The 25,584-nt window shown below is 49.0% G+C and overlaps 6 protein-coding genes across 6 annotated transcripts; 4 read left to right on the top strand and 2 right to left on the bottom strand.

Annotated features, from left to right (window-relative positions):
• Nucleotides 1-1,980: 1,980 nt before the first annotated feature.
• HO133_006504 (uncharacterized protein) lies at nucleotides 1,981-3,972 on the top strand (the record flags this gene model as incomplete). Its single annotated transcript, XM_037297402.1, has 6 exons — nucleotides 1,981-2,090; nucleotides 2,144-2,443; nucleotides 2,502-2,729; nucleotides 2,780-2,816; nucleotides 2,867-3,867; nucleotides 3,918-3,972. The coding sequence occupies 6 exons, from the start codon at nucleotides 1,981-1,983 to the stop codon at nucleotides 3,970-3,972; spliced, it is 1,731 nt and encodes a 576-aa protein (XP_037147527.1).
• Nucleotides 3,973-4,555: 583 nt separating this feature from the next.
• On the top strand, nucleotides 4,556-5,657 carry HO133_006503 (uncharacterized protein; the record flags this gene model as incomplete). Its single annotated transcript, XM_037297401.1, has 4 exons — nucleotides 4,556-4,591; nucleotides 4,643-4,737; nucleotides 4,789-5,029; nucleotides 5,082-5,657. The coding sequence occupies 4 exons, from the start codon at nucleotides 4,556-4,558 to the stop codon at nucleotides 5,655-5,657; spliced, it is 948 nt and encodes a 315-aa protein (XP_037147526.1).
• Nucleotides 5,658-6,825: 1,168 nt separating this feature from the next.
• HO133_006502 (uncharacterized protein) lies at nucleotides 6,826-13,148 on the bottom strand (the record flags this gene model as incomplete). The annotated part of the gene is made up of 15 exons (XM_037297400.1): nucleotides 6,826-7,012; nucleotides 7,065-7,173; nucleotides 7,220-7,457; nucleotides 7,508-7,840; nucleotides 7,897-8,113; nucleotides 8,160-9,592; nucleotides 9,668-9,726; nucleotides 9,797-9,848; nucleotides 10,454-10,797; nucleotides 10,854-11,003; nucleotides 11,053-11,119; nucleotides 11,177-11,872; nucleotides 11,935-12,502; nucleotides 12,555-12,879; nucleotides 12,947-13,148. 15 exons carry the CDS (start codon nucleotides 13,146-13,148, stop codon nucleotides 6,826-6,828), a joined length of 4,980 nt encoding a protein of 1,659 aa, XP_037147525.1.
• A 428-nt stretch (nucleotides 13,149-13,576) lies between these two features.
• On the bottom strand, nucleotides 13,577-15,329 carry HO133_006501 (uncharacterized protein; the record flags this gene model as incomplete). Its single annotated transcript, XM_037297399.1, has 5 exons — nucleotides 13,577-13,666; nucleotides 13,719-14,535; nucleotides 14,585-14,778; nucleotides 14,833-15,276; nucleotides 15,327-15,329. 5 exons carry the CDS (start codon nucleotides 15,327-15,329, stop codon nucleotides 13,577-13,579), a joined length of 1,548 nt encoding a protein of 515 aa, XP_037147524.1.
• A 476-nt stretch (nucleotides 15,330-15,805) lies between these two features.
• On the top strand, nucleotides 15,806-18,535 carry HO133_006500 (uncharacterized protein; the record flags this gene model as incomplete). The annotated part of the gene is made up of 3 exons (XM_037297398.1): nucleotides 15,806-16,864; nucleotides 16,915-18,448; nucleotides 18,510-18,535. The coding sequence occupies 3 exons, from the start codon at nucleotides 15,806-15,808 to the stop codon at nucleotides 18,533-18,535; spliced, it is 2,619 nt and encodes an 872-aa protein (XP_037147523.1).
• Nucleotides 18,536-20,136: 1,601 nt separating this feature from the next.
• On the top strand, nucleotides 20,137-25,114 carry HO133_006499 (uncharacterized protein; the record flags this gene model as incomplete). Its single annotated transcript, XM_037297397.1, has 10 exons — nucleotides 20,137-20,440; nucleotides 20,495-20,563; nucleotides 20,621-20,912; nucleotides 20,962-21,413; nucleotides 21,749-21,760; nucleotides 21,834-21,856; nucleotides 21,912-22,162; nucleotides 22,246-22,999; nucleotides 23,084-23,111; nucleotides 23,298-25,114. The coding sequence occupies 10 exons, from the start codon at nucleotides 20,137-20,139 to the stop codon at nucleotides 25,112-25,114; spliced, it is 4,002 nt and encodes a 1,333-aa protein (XP_037147522.1).
• Between the last annotated feature and the right edge of the window lie 470 nt (nucleotides 25,115-25,584).

The raw sequence follows: 25,584 nt of genomic DNA, 5'->3' as shown, positions 1-25,584 counted from the left end.
TGATCACTGTGGATCAGTATTGGCTGGGCGTGCAGTTGGCGACGGCGCCAAGCGAGTGGTGTGAGCATAATACTACCAGGACATCTACTCTTCGAAGAGCTCGCTAGGCTACGTGAAAGCTTTGCAATGACTATTTGCAGATGGATGGAAATAGGAGGGTTGCAATAATCTAATGTTGCGAGAAATATCTTGCATAAGATTACTTGAAGCTTTTTTGCATGTATGGAAGCCGTCAAGGTAAGACCAGTTCCGCAGAAGAGAACTGAGACAGGCCCGAGATGCAACGTCGGCCTATGATTCCGGAATCGTGAATAAAGACATCGGTGGAGCCGAACTGCATTAAATCTCACCGAAGGCCAACGGCTCCGGATTACCCCAAACGATTCCAATGATGCGCTCTCCGTCTCATCAAGTCGACGAATCCCAGCAGAGATGCAATCATGCTGCAGCTCGAGAGTGGAACTTAGAAGCCAGAACGGCCGCTGAGCTCAGCAGGTTAATCCTGATCACAAAGCTGACGGCAGGTGTCACGGGTAGAGAATTCCGACGTTGGTGAAAGAAATTACTGGAAGGGGCAAGGAGGAAGGCGGGATTAGAGTAGGAAGAGATAGAGGCCGTGCCCGTGTGTTCAGAAGATCAAGACATGCGATATTTAGATTTGAATTTTCGCAAACTTCCAATACGAAGTTGTTGGTAAACAATGGCAATGCTGGAAATACGAGTATTCAAATAAAATCATGGTGGTTTGGTTTGCTTGATACTTTGCAGAGGCTTGGCAGCCAAACCAGACTCATTGCTAAAGTATGTACGGTAGTATGCACAACAATCTATTTATAAACACACACCAAACTATAAATGTACATTGTGCGCCTGTTTAGGTAAGGGCTCTCTTGACTTTCCGTTTACTGCATATCTCGCCTTTTTTTCCCCTGACCGTTGCCTCCATACACAGCCCCTCCGTTGATGTCATCCTGACCTCCTCTCTCTATTACCTTTCATCAAATCAACAGTGTCCTCTTGATCTCCTTTCTACTTTCTAGCCTTGGGTTGCATGCGGCCCTGCGCTTGACCTCGGCCCGCCTCGTATCGCGAGGTGAAGGAACTACCTAAAGAAAGACTCTCGGGCTGGATCCATGGGAATCACCAGCACGACCACGACCGCGACTACGACCACCAGTCACATCGTTGCTCCTCGACTACTGCTTCCAAGCCAGGAGTAGGAGTTCCATGCGTACTTTCCCTCTGTCGCGCCTTCGACCCGCTTCTATTCAATCCCACGCCTTGCATCTCTCCTTCAATAAAACACCAGACCTGACGGCCCAGTGTATCACTAGTAGTCTCTTCATCCCTGTACCTTACTGCACCTGCTCCTTTAACTACTTACTCGACCATTATCACATCACAATCTCACTTCGCCCGATTACTTGCAGGGAGCTATGTCATTTTCGCTACCCTCAACCCTAACTCGCTAAGTACTGCCGGGTATCTCCAGTTGGTGAAGGCGAAGCTACACCATAGGTAAAATGAACCTCCGCGCTTCTATTTTTGATGACTGATTCTTCTTCCGCTGGCTGAACAACTCGTACCTAGCAGTTGTATACTCATCCTTGACTATAAAACATGGATTTCTCTGCATCAGCCTGAAACATAATCGGAGCCTTAGTAACCCCAGTTACCACATTCGTTTATCATCTTCCATCTGTGCTCTCGTTATGACAGTCCGAGCCATACCGCTGCTCTCCACCGTCTTCTTTTCATTGTAACCAGATCTAAAACAACAAAACCAACTGTGCCCGCCGATACCGCTGCTTCCTTGCTGTGCACCTTCGCTTCACTCCTTCTCTTTGTTCACGTCATCAATCCGTCGAAGTAGATAAGAAAAACGTGAAAACGAGTGGGTTTGGCACAGGATCATTCGCTCGGGAAACAGCAACGTCAAGAAGCCCACGAAAACTCTCCGAGCACTTGAGCTAGGTCTGAATGGCTCCCCACGGCACCGGTCCGACTCGAAAGAGTCATACGAAATCGAGAAAAGGATGCAGAACTTGTAAAAGAAGGCACATCCGGTGCGACGAGACTTTTCCGCAATGGTACGTTCGTTCACGCTATGTTGAACCAAATCGAAGGCTGATAGCAAAGACAGCAAAAATTGCACAAAGCATAACTGCAGATGTGACTACATGGACCATCCTCCTTCGGAAGAAGCTCCTCGGACTCTGGAAGAGCCGAACCTTCTCTGGACTCCACGGATTGAGAGCGAGATCGAAACATGGCAACGGACAGGCGTTTTCCCTTTTCCTGAGATGGATTTGCAGTCCTCTCAGCATTTCCGTGGCCTTTCCCCGATTGACTTGCGCCTGATTCATCATCTATCGAGTATCTATAGAGACATGAGGCTTGCAGACTTCGTGCAATGCACGTTGTGGGTGCAGCAAATTCCTAGGTAAGCTCCAACGATTACAGTCCCGCCTTCACTCGATTGGCTCACGCCCACGGTCTAGCTTCTTCGATGCGGCTTTCGGGTATGATTTCGTAATGAGCTCTATCTTGGCCCTCTCTGCCACGCACATTGCTTGGATGACGAACTCGGTCGAAACCAAGAATCTTGCCTACTTCCATCGGGGGGTGGCGCTCAAAGGACTCCAAGGCGCCATTGGCAATTTTTCTAGGGACAATTCAGACGCTGTTCTGGCAGCATCGATCTTGCTATCTTGGCAGGTATCGGATTGGTGAGCCGCGTGAATTCCGTATGGGTTGCAATTGCTTACGCACTTTCAAGGGGGGGCTGGACTTCGCTGATGCATGGCATATCCACCGTGGGACTTTACCCTTCTTTTCCACCCGAAGCCGTCTGACATCACTACAGGTCATTAACTCCATGAGTTCGTGGAAGCACATCTCACGTTTCTCAATGTACATTGAAGATCACCCAGCCTTCTTCTCACCGCATTCCATGCAGGGTACCTCAATCTCATTCGATGACGAGTCATTGTTCCTGGCAAATAATTCGCTTCATCGATTGTCGGCTCGTCTGCCCAACGTCCACCCTCTTGCACAACGGCTCCACGAGATCCTGAATTTCGCGCAGGACTTTCAGTCATGTAGCACTTCCATGCAGAGCAGTCAGCTCTTCGAGAAATTGCAGCCCCTCAGGGCGAGGCTCTTCTGGATGCCAGTCACTCTGGTCAAAGCTAATGACATGGGAAGTTCGGCGATGGTCCTTCTCGCACAACTCTACACGCTGGCCTTAGCCATTGACTCTTCTATTCCCGAACTTAGTGGGGCGGCTCTTGGCTCCTTGACCGTTCATGCTATCGAGCAAATTGATACAAAATTACGCTACAATCAAGCTATCACTGTTCGTGCGGAAATGAGTGTTTCAGACTTAGACGAATTGATGCATCTTCCTCGCTTGACGCTGGCTCGACACCAAATCGCGGCGCAGTCGAGGTTGGGACAAAGTCGGCGAGAAGAAGCATTCGTTCAAAGCAGTACTCCACCACATAGTCAGCACAGTCCATACAGCTTCCAGCATTCGAGCATGGGATCGCAACCGGGTACTCCTGACTATCCTCCGCCTGGGTATCCGAGCACTCCGCCTATGCTGCCGAGCCACAACTTCGACGACCTCAGCCACCCGCCGTCTCCTTTCCTTCACTACGGCAGCCCGGGATCCAATCCGTATTCGCAAAGCTCTCCAAGGCCAAACAGCCTTTCTTTTGACAATCGATCTCTTCCAGGATACGAATACAGTCTTAGAGGTGACTCACCGGCGTACTCGCCTTCGTCATACTCGCCCGGATTTATTGCCAATTCAGACGAAGAAGCATGGGCTTTTGGAGGGCACTCGCCAAGCTTTCCAGAAGGGTGGGTGATTTCAAATGCGTAAATGTGATGTTGCTGACTATTGGATACAGCGATTTCCAACATGACGAGTCTCCACACAAAGGCAAGCAGCCACAAATGAACTGAGCACAACGAAAGCCTCTTCAATTTCTTCAATGTCTAAATATCTGTACACTACATGTAAAAGAAGGGCATTGCGCTACTATCTAACAACCATCGGAGCTGGGATATACCTTTGACCTGAAGCTTTGCATTAACATCGGGTTATTGAGATGGAGGGGAAATATGGAGGAAGCATTGGAAAAGGGTCTGGCTGCATTTTGGCGGGAGCATAGAGGGGGCGTTAGGAAGAATGTGTTTTGTCAATCATGCTCTACCTCATAGCTATTATCCAAATTTCAATTTTAAACGGCGAATCTCAATGTGCCAAATAGAGCTAGTGTTGAAACGCGTGCATGGAAAAAGCTAGAGATCGAGGGTCTACCGTAGAGGTGAAAAGCAGAAGCAAAGCGTATTGCCACATGAAAGATGTTGATTCTTGTGCTAAGGTCGGTACACGGTTAAAGTAAGGGTTATACAGTCTTAGGTACTGCTAGCACAATTGATTAGTAGTGGTAGATCAAACAACGTTACGAACAGTCCCGCGTGAGCCAGTAGCTCTGGTGGCTCCGCCCCACTGACCGACACTGCGTCGCTTATCTACACAAGGATGTCGGCAGGATGGAACACTATCGAATCTGATGCTGTACGTAACGACTCGTCCTTCCTCAGACTTGCAAGACGCTGATTTTCATAGGGCGTCTTCACATTCCTGATCGACAACCTCGGAGTCAAGCATGTCCAGTTTGAGGAGCTTATAGCTCTTGATGCCGCCCTTTTGAGACAAGAAAGGTAGGGCACATGAAGCTGCGTTGAATGAAAGCCGCTCACATGGAACTACAGTCCAGTGTACGGCGTAATTTTCTTGTTCAAATATCCTACTGGAGAGAAGCCTAGCGATACTCCACCAGATGGCAACTTCGACTTTGACGCTTCCGAGAATATCTTCTTCGCCGCGCAGACAATACAGAATGCTTGCGGCACTCAGGCTCTGCTTTCGGTGTTGCTCAACAAGGAGGATGAGGTGGAGATCGGTCCTCAACTGAAGGAATTCAAAGAATTCACAGGCGCCTTCCCTTCGGAAGTAGGTGGTTTTCCAATCAGCACAGCCAATGGGGACGCTGACCTGGCCTAAGTTGCGAGGAGAAGCGCTCTCAAATTCCGAGCTGATACGGGATGTCCACAATTCCTTCGCACGATCATCGCCTTTCGTCGACGAAGCTCAAAGATTAGCCAGCGAAGAAGATGATGTCTACCACTTCATTGCATATACTCCAATCAACGGAGTACTCTACGAGCTGGACGGACTTCAGCCAGCGCCTATATCGCACGGCAGCTGCTCGTTCGAAGAATTCCCGGACAAGGTCATACCTGTCCTGCAGCGGAGGATCGAGAGATACCCAGCTAATGAGATAAGGTTCAATCTGCTGGCCATGGTGCGCGATCTACGAATACGGGCGCAGGAGATTGGAGACCAGGACATGCTGTATCAAGAGGAGCAGAAACGGAATGCATGGCAGTGGGAGAACGCGCTGAGGCGACACAATTTTATCGGGTTTATTGGGGAGGTCTTGAAGGGGGTCACGGCATCGAAGCTACGCGAAGGCGACGGAGCTTATGATAAGTGGGTAGAGGAGGCCAAGTCCAAAACCAAGACTCGCATTGAGGAGAAGAGGAAGGTTGGTGGGAATGATGAGCAGGTTGAAGCATAGGTCAACGTATGAGTGGTGAGATCCAGCTCGATCTTTGAAATCTAGGCAGCTTTATGTCTTCTTTCTGATGAGGATGACTTGATGGTGAGGTAAGAAGGCATTGACAAGAGCGATGATACCCGACAAGATTGCATTGCAACCTACAGATGACTGAATCATATCTGGTAGAGCACGGCATCCTACATCGTAAAACTAGTTCCTGAAGACAAAGCAAACTATCGACCACCGCATTGAAGTTTACAGTTTCACACCACCCCTCTTAGCATAATGCGATGTTGCAAACATAGGCGTGAGACGTGGCAGTTGCAGAGGCTTGGCAACAATGCATATTGAAAGTAACGAGACCGAACTCCTGCCGGAAACGGCCGTTCCTAGAAGCCTACTTCTAGCTACTTTACATTATGCTTGATGCCTTGCGCTTGCAAGGGCAAGATTCAGTCCCTAAGGTATTCGGAACTCAGTCTAGAAAGGTTCGTCTCCAAGAAACCTCTGTGAGAAGATTCCTGAGACGCACCACTTAGAAGCTGCGACCAATGTACGAAAAGTACGACATGGAGTAGGCTTGGGAGCGTTTCAGTCTTTGATTAGCCTAGTCTAATATCTCCGATCTCTTCACCGTCGATTGCAGCGTGTAAATCCTAAACAAGCCGTTGTCGACCATCTAACGCAAAGGTGCACGTCTGGGTTCGGAGTAGGACTGTAGGATACATGATTGGGCATACATAACAACGCAACTGGAAAAGCACGCACAAGGTCTGGGGAATGCTAGAGCATCAACGTCTGACCTGGAGACTGAGAGTAGTGTGCTGATGTAGTTACTCGGTGATGCTTGACGGTGCTATATACACAAATGACGTGGCGGTCGTGCGAGGGGTATCTGGGTGAGGAGGTGGTGGCTTGTGGGAGCTGGGTGATGGTGCTCGTATGGTGCTTTGCTGTGCTGGGAGTGCAATGGGGTTGTCATTGGTGGAGCCATCCTGGTCGGACGCCGGTGGGGCATTGTGACCTCTGATAGCTAGTAGTACAGCCCGGCGTGGATATTCTTCGGCCAGTCTGAAGTCTTTGACCCGCAGCGCTTGGTTCCGGCTTGGCTCCGACTAGACTCCTACGATAGCCGGTCGAGCTCAAGCGTGTTCGGATGGCAATACTGCAAGTAGCTGACTTATCTTTAAGACAGATGAGCAGCTTGAGCGTTCCCGGTCTGTCGCTTCACTTGTTCCCGAGCCCAGCGAGCAGTCTCGATGGTACGCCCTTGGAACTCGCGATTGCTCTTCGTTTCCTTGATCATTTGTGTGATCCATTCGGCGCGGTAGTAGTTGGCGTATTCGCCATTGGGGAATGTGTCTGCTAAGTCTCTGTGCCGGCGTTAGTCCGGCGATATTGCAAGACACCCGCTTGATGACTTACCCAATGACGCCCATGGCAGAGCGTACGAGAGCCTCACTCCGGTTGGGGTCCTGAGCTATCACACTCAATATCGAGAATACTGACTCGACATACGGCATCAAGATTTGGGCTAAAGCTGGTCAGTCTGTTCTCACAAAAGGTGTTCAAATACATACGTTTGGTCTTCATCGCGAGGATAGCACCCGACCACGCGTCCATGATCCCTTCTCTCAATGAGATCACATAATCGAACATTTCGAAAGCGGCGCTCTCCCCCATCGTAACACTGGCGGCTGTCTGTAATACTTGAGCTACCACAGACAGGTACGTTTCAAAGTGCGGTCCTATAGCCTGAGCAATGTCCCCAAAGGTTTGGAGGATAGCCGGTCTGAATTGATTACTGACGGATTTGTCCTGCACACGGGTCAATGCTGTAATCTTTCGCGACATTTCTAGTCACTTACACTGAGGTTTTGAAGTAGGTAGTTCATGAATGTGTCGCAGTATGGTTGAGACAGCTGTCCTAGTGCTCGAGTAACGTCGCTGACGAGTCCAATGGCCATGGCACATAATCCAGGCTCCTCTCGGTTACCTAGAGCATTGTACAAGAAGGAGCTGAATGAACTCATGTATTTTGCAAAGTCTTCTTCGAGCGCATTTGCCAAAGCCCCGACAGCGGCGAAGACGGTATCTGGAACGCTGGATTTGCTACCGACCGAACTCAGAATTTGCAGAAGCACGTTCATGATGCGGTCAGCTGCAGGCTTGATCTCCCCCTCCAGCCTTTGCACAATGGCCTTGAGACATCGACAATTAGTGCTTGAGAATTGTGCGCGAATGGAAGGTAACTTACAAGTAGAACACTGGTAAGGCTCGTCTGGATTTCCTCAAGCGTAATTCGATCCTCTACACTTACAATCTGCTGTTGCATGGGTATCGTCTTTTCCAAGCGCTCAAGAATCACTTCCGACAATTTGGCGACGATGGGAAGGCTGTCGTTTGCAGCATTCGTCACGAACGCATTCAGAACTTCATAGGCAGCCATCCGCAATTGGTTATCGGCCTCAGGACTACAAATTATCAGTAACATTCGTAAGCTCGAGGCGCATGACTTACCCCTCTGTCGCAGTAAGTAATCGCTGTATACTCTCTTGAAAGTGTGGTGACATAGGATTTTCTTGACAGCCTGGATCTCCTGAAAATCTCTCCGCAAGGTTCATTAAGGCCCAGCAACAGGAGCCTGCCATCTTCGGACTACTCGAGAGACCTCCGAAGAGAGCCCCAATAAGTGGTCGGAGATGTTCCTGAGGATCAATAGATTCCGAAACATTCTCACAGATTCGACCCAGCGCGAACGCTGCTGAGTCTTTGACCTGGACCACAGGGTCGTCCATCATGCCAATTAGAACAGGCAAACCCTGTTTGATCAAGGGTTGGAGCATCTTCTCATCTGGACCTTCCATGATTGCACCGAAAGCTGAGACAGCCGCATCACGGAAATGCCAATCCGCATGCCGCAAGTTCACCTCCACGAAACTTAGCACCGTCTGTACGAGCTCTCCACCGACTGTCTGAGCATACAATTGCAGACATTGGTACGCTGCTCTCGAAATATTGTAATCCTCGTCGGAGGCGTCTTCATCTTGTTGAGCTAGGAGGTGTAGTAGTACAGGCACAACCTCGCGAAATGCTATCCGAGCGAATTTAAAAAACGGTCGTAACTCGGACCCTTCAGCGGCAGCCATAGCATTGTCGTCCTCAATGGCAATCTCCTCCTCGCAGACCGTGCACCAAAATTCGATCGCAAGCTTGGCCACATCTTCCTCCTGGTTCTTCATGCCCATAATAGTCAGTCCGAAGAGTGCCTTTTCCATGTAGAATTTCATTTTGTCATAGTAGAGACCCATAATCCGATTTAAGCAGCCGTAAGAACTGGCTTCAATGCGGTTATCTCCAGATTGAGTAGCTTCACAAATGACCTGCATGATATAATTCCGCTCTCCTTCATTGTCAAAGTTGGTCCGCACGAACTCTAAGGAGTCTGACAACGAGTTGATAGCCGCCAGTCGTACGTCCTTATTACTCTCCTCCTTCCGCGCGCCTTGGACGACGGCGGTAAGAATGGCGTTGGAATGTTGTACGAGGCTATCGCGCAGGTCCTGGTCCTCAGCTTCGCAAATGTAACCAATGGTCTGTAAAGAGGCCTGCTTGAGGTGGTCCGCGCCTTCGCCGACGTTCTCTACCAGAGCGGGCATCAATTCTTGCCACTGATTTCGTGGAATATCGATTGCTGCTATTGATGAGATAAACTGCGCTGCAGCCTGGCCTGCCCGTGTGTCCTTCGAAGCGAGTGTTTGCAGGGCCAGGTCCCTCACAGAGCTCTTGGTATTGACATCGACACTCTGAAGCCATCGTGACTGAATCTCGCGTAGACGAGTGTACTCTCGCGCTGAGAATGCGTTCTTCAGGGCAATACCGGCGGCTTGACGAACACCCGGTTGGGCTTTTTCATTTGCAAGTTCCTGCGCAAGTGTAATCAGATATGTTGACTAACATGATAGTCAGCTCTCAATCTATGATGCACACGGTTGCGGCGTCACGCCAAACAGTACGGAAAGACTCACAAAATTGAGCTCAGCTGCTTGGGACAGCTGCTGTTCTGCATTCTGACGTGCTGATGCATCTACACAATAATGATTAGCTCCGAGAACGTCGTTTTATTTCCCAAGACGCGCGAATTCGTGTACACGCACCTGGTGAGAAAGTGCTCTCAAGCACCTGGCTGACGTCCATGGTCCAGGAGGGCTAAGTTAAGTCACACGACTGAGTGCGCCGCCTGGGAGAAGATGACTACAAAGAGTCGAAGGGATGAGATCTTAGACAGTTGATAGCTAAGAGTCTTTTCAAGACGAGCCCGCCTGAATGCGTATGGGTATGAGTTTTCGACGTAAAATGGTGGGGTGTTGATATTGAGTGTCGAACAGGAAGCGAGATCTGAGACTTTTGGTGCTCACGGCGAAATTCTGCAACTGCTACTATTACTACAGCATTATTATTCCATGCAAATTTTTTTCCCTCCAAAAGTCTACCATTTATTTTGATTAGTCCACGGGTCAACTTATGAAGTGATCTTGAAGCTGGGACACTATGATCCAAGGCGCAGTGGCTTGCCCCTAGTCACTCCGCCGTCGACACATTGCCCGTCATTGCGGTTCTATGCATTGTGAGACGCTGAGCACTGCACCCTCCACATAGCGGAAAGTGGTTGGGTGTTCCTTGTCCCCCACATGAATGCTACTGTAGAGTGATCCTAATCCGATCACCTAAAATCCACCAAAGCATCTTCCAAACCCTGATCCAATCTTTCTGAAGCTGTGAGAGATGCGGGTTTTCTTCTCTCAAGACATGACCTCATCACTGCCTTCAGTCCTAGTATCTTGGACTTCCCCACCACTCGAAGAGCCGTCTAAGTCATATACTCTGTAATGGAATCTGTCTTGAGCAAGCACACAGATAACCCGTCTACCCTTCCTACCATTGACCTCCATTCTTTCTGGTGTCCAAGAGACTCCGTCCGGAAATTCCTGCCACATATATGCGCTGGCGACGTCTGGTCTCGAAAGGTCAATGCTGGAATGGTCAGTATTGCCATCCATGCGTTGCTCGACGTTCCTTTCGTTGATCGTAGCATACGCCAATTTACCGGAGGCATTGGCTGATTCTCGGTATGGGATTCTGAAAAGCTGAGAAGAAGCTTGGAGAAGTCTTAGCTAAAGCGACGGGTAAGCACAATACCATCAGCAGGCTTACACTCTGCGGAGACAGCCAACACCAATTCATCATCATCGACGAATTTGACATCTCTGAACTCCCAACTAGCCGTCTTGATTACAGCACCTTCCACGCTCTTTGTAGAGCTCATCCCATTCTTGATTTCCAACACGATTCTATAGATACGCACTAGTCTTGGCTTAGCATTTTCCACATAGTGGTATTCACAAGATCATACCATCGCTTTGATGAGTCACAGGACCTAGAACTACGTAAAGGACCAATTCTTTCTTCTCCCCAACAAGCTTTCACATCGAAGCATCAGCGAAAGCGTCTGGCATCATAGGTAGGCGTATCAATACCTCATGCAACATCCTCATGTCCATACAGGACGGGACGCCCTTTTGAAGATAAACGGGCGCACCGAATCTCACATTTCTTCTCTGCGTTTCTGCAATCCTTTTGAAAATAACATTGCATTGCGTATCAAGTTTTTTCATCAATGCATCAAGAGGGGGAAGTTGGCTGGCAGAGGAGTCTTCCCTGCTGGCGTTCTGGAGCCCCCGTTTGGATAGCTCGAACAAGGACCTTCCTTCCGCTGCCAGATCCCGTGGGGGTTTCTCCTCCGCACGCGCTTCCAAGATGAAGAAGCTGGCAAGTTGACTTTGCGTCATGGCGCCTTGGATATACTCGAGCGTACTAGCGTGATCAAGGTTAACATCTTTCTCTGCGAACTCTGCCACGCTTGCATCGGAGGCCTGGATTTCAATCTCCTGGCGCAGCCAAGCGGAAAAGGCAAGGAATTGACGGAGTTCCGAACCAGAAGTGATAAGGATCTGGTGTGCCATAAGTTGGAGACAACTAATAGTGTCCAAAACATCGTCGAATTCTTGTGTTGACAGCCCAAGATTGGCATTTGAGAGTTGGAACCTCGACAAGCCACGAAGCCGGCTCACGAGAACGGTGAACCTCTCTAGTGCAGGCAGCAGATTCTCATGAGCCAGGCGCCGCACACTTTCGTAACCAGTCGTTGTGGCCTTCTCCCATCGCTTGTGTCCCTAGGGGATGGTCATGAGTTGACAACTCGCAGATATAGAGTATCGTGAGATTGAATACATACCCTTTCTCCCAACTGATCTACTAACCATTCTTTGACTTCAGGATAGCAATCCCCAGTGACGACGAGATGATACGCAGCTTGCATCCAGTTGTAATCTGCCTGCTCTTGTAAACTCTCCTCAATGTTGGCGATGTATTTGCTGGGCAAGTCTCGAGAGGTTTTGAAATCATGATACATTTGTCGTTGGACTTGATGAATGTAGCGTAGGACGTTGTGGAGCTGTGTAGATTTTGATGCCAACAAGGACAAATATCTTCCAGCATTCGATAGCAAGCGGAGATCAAGTGGCACGATGTGCAGTTCTTCTTGGTCTTCGATGGGAGCTGAAACGAGCATGGAATGAGTCGTAGAATAGGGGTGAGAGCAGTGCAAAATCGGTCTGCAGTTCCGGAATCCACGAGACGCCTGCTGCAGGTTGAAACTACCGATCTCAAAGGAGTCATAGATACTGAGGTGGACAGTACCATCTTCAAACCCGACAAGAAGGATGTCTGCAGAATCAGTCGAGCCAATTGTCAGCGGCTGAAACAAAGTGTCTAACGATGCTCGAGAACTGAAGATGTCATCCCTACGTCTTTTCAGCCTTTGTAGCTGTTATTCCCTCCATCTCTGGCACCTACTCAATTCCTCCAGGAGACAAAGGACTCAGCTTAGGCAAGGATGCCTCTACATCAAGCAAAGCTAGGTCCAGAGGTAGATCTGGCACACTATCCATGGACTTCACTCGAGGATTCTGACTTATCATATCATCCAAGGTCACTTCATCTTTGAATTTATCGAGCTCCCAGCCAACTTTGTTACCGTCAGTAAAATTGATGCCCCATCCTAGGCAGCATATCTGGGACTTCGAGTACGCAGAGCAGTCTATCTGGTGAACCGTTTTTCCGGTATGGGCGTTTGTCAGAATAAGGAAATTATTGTCGTATGCAGTAGCAAGTGATTGACCTCGAGGAGACTCAGTACTCAAAGGTTGCGTAAAAGGGAGCACAGGGAAGGGAAATGTTTGACTAACCATTAGGTTTCCACTTGATTTGCTTTATTCCGTTACCAGATTGTTTGTTTGCAATGCCGAAGACCTGTTGCCCATTCAATCTGTAGACACAAATATGCTCGTCAATCGACGCCAATGCAATCAAGTCCATAGATGGGCAGTATGCCAGATGTCTGGGATTGACTGCAGGCTGCACCAGCTTCTCCGCCAGTGGATCAGCCATGCTGCTAGAATGACAGCAGAATGTGCCCGCTCTTTTCTCTTCATACCTCATTCATCGAGACTTGGCTAGGTCAACAACGTGGTAGGGCTGCCATACTACTCTACTTTATAGGTGCTAGGGGGCCAGTTTCTTGGCACTGTTGCAACAAAATGTTGATGGCCATCAGCGTCTGTTCGCCGCGCGCTGTGAGGGTCACCATATCCGCTTGAGTCGTGTTGGATGGTTTCAGCTACAGAATTGCGCTGGAACAAACTTCTTATGCATTCTACATATGTGTGGTACTCGTACTGCAAGGCACTTTTGCCCCATGAATATACCTTTGGTAGCAGGGAGTGCCATCCAGCCAGTGCGAGGCCAAATCTTCAGGCAACATCAGACCTCGCTGGCAATAGCCATGATTATAGACGCCTTTTAACTGTCATAATGCTTTATTCTATCAAATAGGAATCTGCAACGGATTTGACGTCTTTGGTAAAGGACATGTCTTGCTCCATCTCTAATAATGTTACCGACGTGACCTGTTTTCTACGTTTTAGTCTTGTGCATTGACTGCAATGGGGTAGGACCTACGTCAACGTCCACGAATGGTTTGCTCTTTGAAAAGCGCACGCTCATTGGGAAGAACTCGGCCTCATCTTCTGCTTGGGCCTCGAATTCAAAGGCTCCCGTTGCATTGGACTCGTCCACTGTACCGATCGTCCATTCCAAACTATCCCCTGAGACTTCATACACAGCATCGAAGCTCGATATAGCTGGCTCACTGGTGCTGTACGGAATGGTCACGACCACATCATGCAGGCTGTCGGATCCAGTCATTTCGTATTCAACGGTGATTGTAAAGGACTCGTCTGAGCCCTTGTTCACCCATACGGTAAAGGTAATCGGAAGGACACCGCTAGTATCAGCTGGAGCTGTCGCGCTCCATCGCAAGACACCAACTGAGTTGTTCGCGGGAAATCCCTTTGAGGTATCTTTAAGTTGAATCACCTTCGAGGTATTGAATTGTCCCCTGTCTACATTAGGATGGGTTTTGAATTGCGCCCCTTGGCTAGCATTGGCAACCAGATCGAGCTTGACCTTTGTTAGAGCCGGATCAGAAATGCGTAATTGCAGGTCTCCTTTGACGCTAAAAGACTTGAGGATTCCATCTCTTGATAACTTGGCAGATATTTTCTCGTCAACAGTTGCATGGATGGCATCGCGATCGATTGATGAAGAGACACGTGTCGAGGGTGCCCTTTCTGCTGCTGTGATGGGCTGTGAGTTCGACACCAGGGGTGCCGACTCTTCAGCCTGTGTACCGAGATCTCCTCTCACTCGCTCGAACATGTCTATGGTCTTTGATTTCTTACCCAACTGCATGCCCTTGCCTTTGGGAGCAGACGCTCTGCAACATCGTCAGTTGAGTTGTATGTTGTTCACTTAGGTAGACTAACTTGAAAGATTTGTTCCTTTCAGCCTCGTAGCTGTCGTAAGTGCTCAGACCGGCGGGTCGAGGAGGAGGAGTGTAGGTTGGATAAGACGGTGCTCGAGGAGTAGCGGAGCGTCCACTGCGTGACATCTCCTTTCGTTGAAGCTCGAGCTGTTTGGCTTTCCTCTTGCGCTCTTCCGTAGCTTCGAGCTCCTTGTTCTGAGGCTTGGTCAGCCAATATCATCTAAAAGTATCGACAGAACTAAGACATACCCTCGATATTATCTCTTGTATCCTCTCTTCATGGCTTTCCATTTCAAGAAAGGTCTTGATCTGGCTCAAGGACAGGTTCTCCCGGTAGCCCAAAGTGACAAGCTCATCGAAGGCGCTAAGCAACTCGTAGGCATTTCGAAGGATCTCCCTCTCGTCCAAGCTTTTGCAGATGCTCGTCACAACCTGGGCGAAAAGGTGCAAAGAGTCGATGTCCTGCAAGATGTTGGATTGCCGATTGGTGATGAGAACCATGTAAAGTTCGTCGAGTGGCTGATAGACATAGCGAACGTTGTCTTGCTCCACGGTAGTATGCTGCGTGCCAGAGTCGGCGAGCTTTGGGAAGGATGCCAGAAGCCCCTCAATCCTTGAGCGTGCTACTTCACGGAATTGGCGTGACAATACCGCTTTACCTCCCCGCGTACAAATGGAAGCAGCAAGCACCACCTAAGATTATTTAGCACTCGGAACCAGAAAGGTGTGGACAATGATCTCACCATCTTCGCACAGATCCAATGGATATAGATTCAATATCAAGAGAAACAATACATAGCCTTCAGCGTTTTCCTAACTGGAGAGAGCACTATCAGGATCGCAGCTTGCCTTCAGGCTGTAGCGAATTGTTGAGACGTGGTAGGTTTCACTGTACTTACTTTCTGTGGTCTAGGAAAGCTAACATTGCGATTGATAGGAGCAGGACGCGCTAAAGCAATCTCCGTATTTCTAGCTCCACCACCTCTTTCTTCGCCTCTCCGAAGTCCAAACCAAACGTTCACGGTCGGCCTACACCGCTACCCCCGCTGTACCAATCCTTTCCAGACGACAACACTACGGCAGCATCCAGTTATTCAAAACTGTTCTCACAGCTTGTGATAGAGCACAAAAACCGACACAGATTTCCCACGCTTCCAACACTTCTTCCTACTTGAAGCCCAAATAAAATGAACAGAAACACGTCTCCTGGCATCCCTCAATCATGACAACTCTGCAACTGCAATTTGCCCCACGCTTCCAAGCGCCAAATGCCGAAGACCCAATGGAGCTCACATCAGATATAGATCAGCGCGCTGGAGCCGGTGACGATATTGACATTGATCTTGACCTCACTGGCGACAACCCCCAGGATGTCGAAGATGAATTCATGGACGAAGAGAATATGAACACTCTTGCTTATTCAACATCTGTGGATGGACAGGAAACTCATGCCGCCAATGACGACGAGATGGGTGATGTTAGCTACGCGCAGGGGCAGGTTAACGAAGGGTCATCTGTACGCGACGAAGATATCGAGGATGCGGAATACACTGGGCCTGACCTGGATGAGGACACGGTCGTTGAGCCAGACATAGATCATCCGAATGAGCAATCTGAGGAACCATTTGCCAATTATGAGGACATCGTTGGGAACCAGGACCACGAGCAAGATTACCAAGAACAAGAGTATAACGAACGAGGGCATCACGAACACCCGTCCACGTCCGAATTAAAATCTGGTGACATCGAGAGGGCCCTTCCAAATGGCCAAACGGGACTGCCGAATCCTGGTCACGCTGTTGCCGAGGTAGCAACGAGAGAGACATCCGATAGGTACGATGTCGAGGTCAGCAAAGAAGCCACAGTCAAACACGGGGCGGCAGAAGAAACTTCGGAACCCTCTGATGTTGAGGGGCCCACATTGGCCCCAGAAGCCAAGCTTGAGCAGGTAGGAGAAGAATTTCTGCCGGCCTCATTAGATCAAAAAATTGTGGTTCAGTTGAACGTCGAAGGATCTCACACCCAAGAGGAAGACCCTCTGAACAGTCCTGTTCACCTGCATCCTGTCATGTTGGACTACCAAGGGAACGAAATGTTCTTATTTCCTCCCGTAGACCAAAATGGAGAACACGCTGCCACATTCTTATTAACAGACGAACGGCTTGCTTACAGCCCTATTGGGGATCTTCTCGAGGCCTGTAGGGGCATTCTTAAAGGAAGTTTGAGCGAGCTCGACGAATTGACAATCAACATTGATGGCTTGGACCTTCATATTAGCGAAGTGAGTCAAGGATATCTCTCAAAGGGTATCTTCGTTGCTCATGCAAACAGTCTACAATAGAATCCACGAGTACAAGGCTCTCGGAAGTCATTGAACTCTATGTTCATTTGCAACAGAACGATGGACTAGAAGACCCCCCACCCCTCTACATGGACCTTACCTCTAGGAATAGATTTTCCCGCCGTCTTGACCTCCTACAGAATGCCGCAATTGAAGGGAAAGGGTTCTCCCAGCTGAAGTCGTCCCAAGAGACTGAGAATGATGGGGACCACAGGACTGAACGAGAAACAGACTCGTCGAGCCATACTGCCGTGCTATCGAGGAACGAGACTTATTCATCCGAGCAACGACTAAGAGAAGATGCGGAGGAGAGCATATATCAATGTGATTTGCATAGCAACCCGCTGCCTTCAGAGAACCCTCTGCTAGGGACTGATTCTGCTGCCCAAGGGACGCAGTCATACCCCGTCACGCACGTTGCGCACGAAGAAATCGATCGTACAGAGCCTCAGCTTGGCAGTGACAACAACCCCCACAAAGCAGGAATTAGTGTTGGATTTTCAAGCGAGGCCGCAGGGTCCAAGGAATCTCTTGAATTTGCACAGCCTTTGGCCGGTGAATCAGAACTTCAGAAAGCGGAAGAATCTATCGTGGAAGATGGGGATTTCATTGATTATGAAGACGTCGAAGAGCTAGAGCGTGGCACCTCAAGCGCGTCGTCTACTTTACAAGGTGATGCTATTGACGTTAGTGCAGTCCAGGATCGCACCGTCCCCAACGAGCCAGTCATTGCAGACAATCAGGAGCACCGATATCCCCATGATGTCCAGGAAAATTTCGTTGCAGACGAAGAGATTCCACACAAATCTGTGGACCAGAAGGATACCAGTGACGTTGGCGTACCTACCGAAGAAGAACAATTCAATCTTGCGGAAAATCTATCCCAAGGTTCTGACGACCAGGGCCAGAGTCTCTCCGGGCAATTCAATGAAGAAGAGGAAGCACCAGAAAATGAAGATGCTAGCATCTCCCAAGAAACAGAGTTACGGCCTAGTGTCAACGAAGATGATGATCAACATAAAGCTTCCGTGCAGTATGAGGACGACGCAAGATCTTACCGGCACCACACAATGGATGAGCACGCAGATAAGATCGAAGGTGACTTGTATCTAGTAGCTGACACAAATTTCAACGGTGAAATTGAACATGACTCTTCGACGCATCCAATCCAATCTGAGTTTATTGGATCTGGGAGGAGTTTCCGCGATGATGACCTGAGGGAAGTAAACAATTTGGAAGCGGAGGATGAGCTCGAAGAAACCGATAGGTCATTAGCTAATGACGACAATGACGACATCCCTCAGCCGCCGGAGGGAGTGAATATACGACCATCTTTTTTCGTCGACGAGTCTGCACAAACACAAGAAGATGATGATGAGATTACCTACGAGGACGAGGAATACGATACCGACTTTTCCCTTGAGCCAGCGAAGGCAGAGCATAACGTCGCAATCAGTCCTGGATCTCTCAAGCGTGCTCGAAGTCTCCACGAAGACGACGACGCGTTAGAAGAGGATCTTCAAGGTAGGGATCATCCTTTGGAACTTCGGTATCAAAGTTCAAGATAGGCTAACGGCTCTTACAGGTACTAAACGCGTCCGGTCTGGATAAACTTGGAACGCCATGAATCCGTCATGGCTCTCATCTTCTGATGCGCAATGACTTTTTATCTGACCCTTCGAGTACTGGTCCATTAAGACCTTTTCCACCCATCGTCCTCACATCGACAACACAATCAGCAAATTAACCACAGCCTTCCTAGCGCTTCGGTACCGCCATCTGGTCTTTTGGTCGTCGAGGAGGTGCATGACCACAAACCACACTCTTGCTTGCTCAACCTGCCTACACCTACTAGGTTTCTTATGGCCTCTTTGTTCCTCAAGAGGAAAGGTAGGTCGGTGCGGTAAGTTCATGGCATTCACAGACCCGCCATTTCACCGCTTCTCTGTTCACTATGTCTTCCCCCCTTTCCCTTTTACACGCGATACCCCCGGATATTTCGCATGGATTGCAAGGCATTCGAGTGCCTGCGAATTGCAAGGCTAGCTGACATTTCTTTTCCCCTGCTCTCCTGGAGATTCCATCGAGTTCCTCGGCGTCGGCGTCTCCTTACTGTGGCGATAATGCATGGTTGGAGTCTGCGCATAAGGTGGCTGAATTCGTTGTTAGTAAGGCGATGCCGCCAATGCGTTTCTTGGCTAGATTTAGGTGGCCTGTGGCACCAAGGAGAATTCTATGAAAGCTTTGACTGCAGAACTTCAACAATCCAGGCCACTTCACCTCAAATGACTCGTTTACTTATTGGCACATTGTCAGGGGGTAAAGTGGCAGATTGGCAATGCTGCAGTAAGAGTGTCAATATGTGACAGGTATCAGTCCAGCACAGGTTTTCTCGGACTGAGATTCTCTTCCCCAGGAGTGTTTGGGCAATGACCTGTTCTCTTCAGCAGCAAGTTTAGTAAATGCCCAGGGACGCAACAGCTCTTCTTCCCTACCTTCCTTAGCCTTTGACTCTTTTAGTGCTTGAGCGACATTGTTCCCTTGATAAGTTGCAACGAGACTAGCTGTGAAGGATATGGACAGACGATATACGTAGAGTCATTCAGCAATTGCAAGTTGTCGCTGTGCTGCACCTCTGGTATTTACTCGGCGCTCGTCCGATTCCCAGAGTTAAAATACCTAGAATCTTTGATACCGCTAATTAACGGGCCGGGCAGGTCAAGATTTAGTTTCCGCATTGTGGACACCTAAAATAAAGTAGAGAAAAGTACGAGTAGGACTGTACTCTGGGTAAAGAGTCCTTTTGTTTCCAGTAATGAACACCCTTTGCTCCCCATTGTTCATTGATCCGTCCTGAGACACAGTTCATCTGCCCTCATTCATATTTCGAGATATGGTACACCTGCATTCATTTTAGCCAATCAGCCGAATCAACGAAAGACCTCCCGGTCGCTGTTACCCTCCTTGTTGCGAACCTCCTTGCCAAGCTCTCAGGTACCGTACCTCGACTCTAGGCACCATCAAATTGAAAAACCCGCCAAACTCTCGAGTTCATTATTATATGAGTCCTATACAGTGTCGACGGGAGGCTTGATCGAGGACATCAGACGATCTGCCGCGCTGGCGCTGCGTGGCCATTAAAAGCGATCAAGAAAAGCTGGCAACGACTCAATTCGAGCCGTTGGAGTAGGCCAATTCCTTGCCAGGCCAAGATGGTGGAGGACAAATATGTCGGCTTGGCTTTGGCCATACTGTCGACGATGGCCATTGGGACAAGCTTTGTCATAACTAAAAAAGGGTTACTGGAGGCAAGCGAGCGGCATGGATTTGAAGGTGAAGGCTTTGCATATTTGAAAAGTCCTACGTGGTGGGGCGGCATCGTGACCATGGTACTCGGTGAAGTGGCCAATTTCGCAGCATATGCTTTTGCGCCGGCCATACTGGTAACGCCGTTGGGAGCGCTCAGTGTTTTGATCGGTGCCGTACTGGGGTCATACTTTCTCAAAGAAGATTTGGGTACGCTGGGGAAACTTGGATGTGCCTTATGTCTCATTGGGTCTGTCATAATAGTGCTGCATGCACCCCCGGATAAGGAGATTCAAACTGTGGATGAGATATTGCAGTATGCCATACATCCAGGTACGGCCTTCTTTTCCTGCGTGCGTTTCAAGGGGCTAACGGTCCTCGTTATTGCAGGTTTTCTTCTCTACTGTGCTGCGGTTGCCATCTTCTCCAGCGTTATGATCTATAAGGTCGCTCCAAAGCATGGAAAGAAAAACCCCCTGATATTTATCTCAATCTGTTCCACGGTTGGATCTGTATCCGTCATGTCAGTCAAGGCTTTCGGTATCGCCTTGAAGTTGACTTTGAACGGGAACAACCAACTTACCCACCCATCGACTTACGCTTTTGCCATCGTCACTGTATGTTGCATATTGACCCAGATGAACTACTTTAACAAAGCTCTTAGTCAGTTCTCAACTTCTATGTACGTTCTGACCAGAGTATTCGAGCGAAATTCGCTAATGGGTTCAAAGAGTCAATCCGCTATACTATGTTACCTTTACGACTTTCACATTGGTTGCGTCTTTCATCCTCTTCCGGGGTTTCAATACAACTGATGCGGTGAATACTCTATCTCTTTTGAGCGGATTCTTGGTGATATTCACGGGAGTCTACCTGTTAAACCTATCACGTGGCGATCCCGACGGTCAAAAACTTCTTAATGGCCATATCTCGGGTGGAGTTCCCACGGACGGGATAACAGGCCTGCAGACTCGGAGAAGCATGCAGTTACGTCGAAGCATAGATGCTAGTCGAGCTAGCACTGGTAGTGCCGGCTTTGGCTCGAGAGGGGAAAGAGGAGTATTGATGCACTCATTCGAAGAGAACAACGTCGGACTCGGCCTAGAGGAACTCGCGGAGGACAGCGATGAAGACCAAGGACTGAGCCGTTCAAGTGTGAACAGCATGAATGGACGATACAACGGTACCCATCGACTTAAAGGAGATGATCGATAAAACAGGCATCTTCCATAGTTTTGGTTTACATGAAAGATTGTTCCTCCATCATGCCCCTGAAAGCCAGCATGGGTCCGACATTCGTCAGAATTTGACGAGCGGGAACAATGGCTATGCATTGGTTGGCGTCTTGATCTTGCACCAGAGCCAATTTTTGGAGCGTGTGTATGTTTGTATATGTCTGGCATGGATACCCAAGGTGGTATGTTGGCGCATCAGAGTATCTGTGTAAATATTCCTGGGTCGAACAATGAATCTTGCAACGCCCAAGGTACATACTCGTATCTGACTACATGTACATAGTCTCCTCCAAGGGTACGCTAGCTCGCTTAGATTGTGTAGGGCTGAAAGACCAGATGGGGAAACCTCGGTCTACATCCGTACATAGGCATGACATCCGAGGGGTCCGAGGTTCGTTGACAGGCTTCCAGAGCAATAGCAACTCCTCCGACCAACCTATTCGCAGATTATCATACCGCACTGCTACAACCACGAAGTAGCTATGCCTGGTCTCGCAAGAAAACTGGTGGTTGTTGCTGCGGTCGAAGGCTTGATACTACACCCACCGGGTTCACGTAACCAGCGAAGCCTGCAGATCAAATATACCACGCACGAACTCTCTTTACACCAAGCACGAACTCTCCCATACTCTGCACTCGCAGACCCTTCGTCGTCCACCGAATTCCATGGCATTGTTGGTAGTCAATTCAAATGCGAGTAAGAGAGAGCTTCACTAACGTTGTTGCGCTTGTAGGACTGCTCACGGTTGCTCCGCTCTCTTACCTAGTTACCATTTTAAGTCGCGAACAAGTAGCGCAAGTACGAGGTTCCCCCATCTACGTTATTACAGATGTCGCTTTGATACCTCTATCTTCGCAATTTGAGGCAAAAAGAGCCATCAACCAGGCAAAGGAAAGCCTGAAGAAGTCCGGCCAACATGGAGCCCCATCCCCAGATAGCGACATTTCGGATGACAATGAAGCTCACGTCGAGGCTGGCCAACCTGAACACGATGACCAAGTATCGCCAGCATGCGCAGGTTCGTCAATCAAAGAGGACCCTTCGGCAATACGACCATTCGGTCCGGCACGGAACGCCAGCAGCGTTGCCGAAGACGTAATTGGGAAAAAAGGTCAATATGGGCGTTTCGCAGAGAGATGGTTTTCAAGGAAAGGCTGGACCACTGAGAAGCGAAGGGCACAAGGGATGTCTGTTGACGGCGTTGAGAAGCCGGTAATATCGAGCAGTCAGGGGACAGGTTTGCACCTCCCGCAATACAAAAACCCGTCGTCAGCGACAACGCTTGACGGTGCGAAGAGCTCTGACCGGACATCCGATCTCGAAGTACCGAATCAGGCAGGCGAGAGTGATATGTTGGGTAGCCTACCCACAAATGTGACCAATACCCTGCTCCCCAAGCTTCTACGAACGACGCGAATGCTATTAGGATCTCGAAGCTTCTTCTTTTCTTATGAGCTAGATATCACCCGGAGACTGGGAACGAATGATAGTAAAGGCTCCGAGATACCATTACACAAGTCTGTTGATCCAGAGGTCAGTCAATGATTCAACTTTATCTGTATAAGAAACGTTCTCAGACAAATGACCTGTTCTAGTACTTTTGGAACCAACATCTAGCACTACCGTTCATCGATGGCGGACATCAGTAAGCAGGCTTTCGTGTGCTTCATCCGAGTTAGTACCAGAATTGAGCCGCAAAGTATATCATAGATCAAAAACTCGCATCACTTCCTGTTCATCACCTGGGATTGCTTAAAAAGTCAAATTAGAACTACTAGAAATCCTGCTGACTCTAGAAATTCTAGTATGTTTGTATTGCCTTTGATGCAAGGCTTCGTTGGTCAGCGGGCTTTTACCGTTAACAGGCAGCCCGACAAGCTTTCAGAAGCTATAGTCCCCACAGAAGAAGACACCAATAGTTTCATTGAAGCCCAAAGGAAAGAAGAGTCTGTTCGACAAGATTCAAACTTCTTGATAACGCTCATCTCACGTCGCAGTACAAAACGTCCTGGCCTTCGATATCTCCGTAGAGGTGTTGATGATGACGGCGACACAGCGAACAGTGTGGAAACGGAGCAAATACTATCCAAGGTATCGTGGGAGCCCTCCGAAAAGGTTTACTCGTTCACACAGATTCGTGGCTCCATCCCTTTGTTCTTTTCACAGTCCCCCTATTCTTTCAAGCCTGTACCAGTCTTGCAGCATTCATCGGAGACAAACCACAAAGCATTCAGGCGGCACTTCTCCAGCATTATTGGTAGATATGAAGATGCACAGATCGTGCTTCTGGTGGACAAGCATGGCGGTGAAGCAGAAATCGGTCGTAAATACGAGGAATATACCCGAGAGATCAATGCAGAGAACGGCGTTGCTGGGCGGCAACTAGGCTTCGAATGGTTCGATTTCCACCGCATGTGCCGCGGCATGAAATTTGAAAATGTCAGTCTTCTCATGGACTCCCTTGGCGAGAGACTCGATGCATTTGGGGAGACTGTCGATGTTGGAGGCATTGTCCGTCAAAGACAATCTGGTATACTTCGTACGAACTGCATGGACTGCCTTGATAGGACGAACGTCGTTCAGAGCGCCTGCGGTCAAAGAGCTTTGGAAAAGCAGCTGCAGGAAGAGGGTGTTCTAGTCGACCTTCGCACAGATGCGACCACTCAGTGGTTCAATACCTTATGGGCTGACAACGGTGATTCGATTTCCCGCCAATATGCGAGCTCAGCAGCCCTCAAGGGAGATTATACTCGTACCAGACAGCGTAACTACCGTGGCGCGATCAATGATCTTGGACTCACACTTTCAAGATATTTCAACAACATTATATCAGATTACTTTTCGCAGGCTGCAATAGACTACTTACTTGGTAACGTGAATGCACAGGTCTTTGAGGAATTCGAGACAGACATGATGAGTAGGGACCCTGGATTTTCGATGCAGAAAGTGAGGGCAAATGCGATTGAAACAAGTTCCAAGATTGTTATAGCAGACCAAAGCGAAGACATTGTTGGGGGCTGGACCTTGTTGAGCCCACGCGAGCAAAACACAGTGAAGACGTTCCCTTTTCAAGAAACCGTACTCCTCGTCACAGACATAGCTTTATACCGGGTCAGCTTTGACTTTAACATCGAGAAGGTATCCTCTTTCGAAAGGATCGATCTTCGAAGCATTACGGGAATAATTCGCGGAACATACATAACATCGACATTAACGGCGGCACAGGTCGACGAATCTAGGAACGTTGGCCTGGTGATAAAGTACAGACCGGGCAAGGAGGACATTGCGCGAGTAAATACCAGGTCATTAAGCAGCGCTGTAGAGTTGGACGGTGCCAGAGACGCCGATGTTGAGGGTGTTTCCGGTCAAGGCATTGATAAAGAGGAGGTATCTAGCATGAAGATCTTGGCATTCAAGGCTCTCCCTGCGCGCTCAAGTTTGGCTAGTGTCGAGGGCCAGGATAAAAGCAGGATGAGTGAGAAAGAAATCGTGAATATTGTATGTGATGAGGTGCAGAGGGCGGCACTTGGCAGTAACGTGTCGGGCTTCGTCGAGGACAAAGACATCGTATCTTTGCAGGAAGCAAGGAAGAATACCGGATTGTTGGAACAGTGGGGCCATTCTCTGAAGAAGATGGTTTGGGCTTAGGCTAGGGCTTTGTACATTAATGTTACGTTTGAAGACACAAGGATGGGGCAAAGTAGAGAATGGATAAGTGTGTTCGTGGTGTGTACATATGAACACAAGTGTGAGGTGAGAGTGGGAGACTAACAGCCCTCCAACAGCCCTCCATGTGAAAAGCACTACTCGTACCGTCGTACCGTCCCCTCGGCGGCTTCTCTGCAGCTTCACTAGCGCCCTCTGGGCCTCTTCCCGTCCTACCTCCCTTGGTATTTATTTCTCCCACTATTCTCAGTCCTCGACGACCGTTTGTGCTTACAATAGCATAGCCATCGAATCCTATGCCACCTACGAATTGACCTCGTACAACTGCTTGGCCACCGTGCTCGCATGTGTGTCATCCGGCACCGGGTAGTGCGAAAGGGAAAGCCGACAGATACTGAGAGACCGGGCCGCGCAGAGTCCCACACTTCCCCCATCAACTTACCGGAAACTTG

The sequence above is a fragment of the Letharia lupina genome (genome assembly GCF_014066315.1).
Source record: "Letharia lupina isolate WasteWater1 chromosome Unknown contig_24, whole genome shotgun sequence".
NCBI lineage: Eukaryota > Fungi > Ascomycota > Lecanoromycetes > Lecanorales > Parmeliaceae > Letharia > Letharia lupina.
Note: the sequence above shows the minus strand (reverse complement) of the source record. Positions and strands in the feature narration are given on the sequence as shown.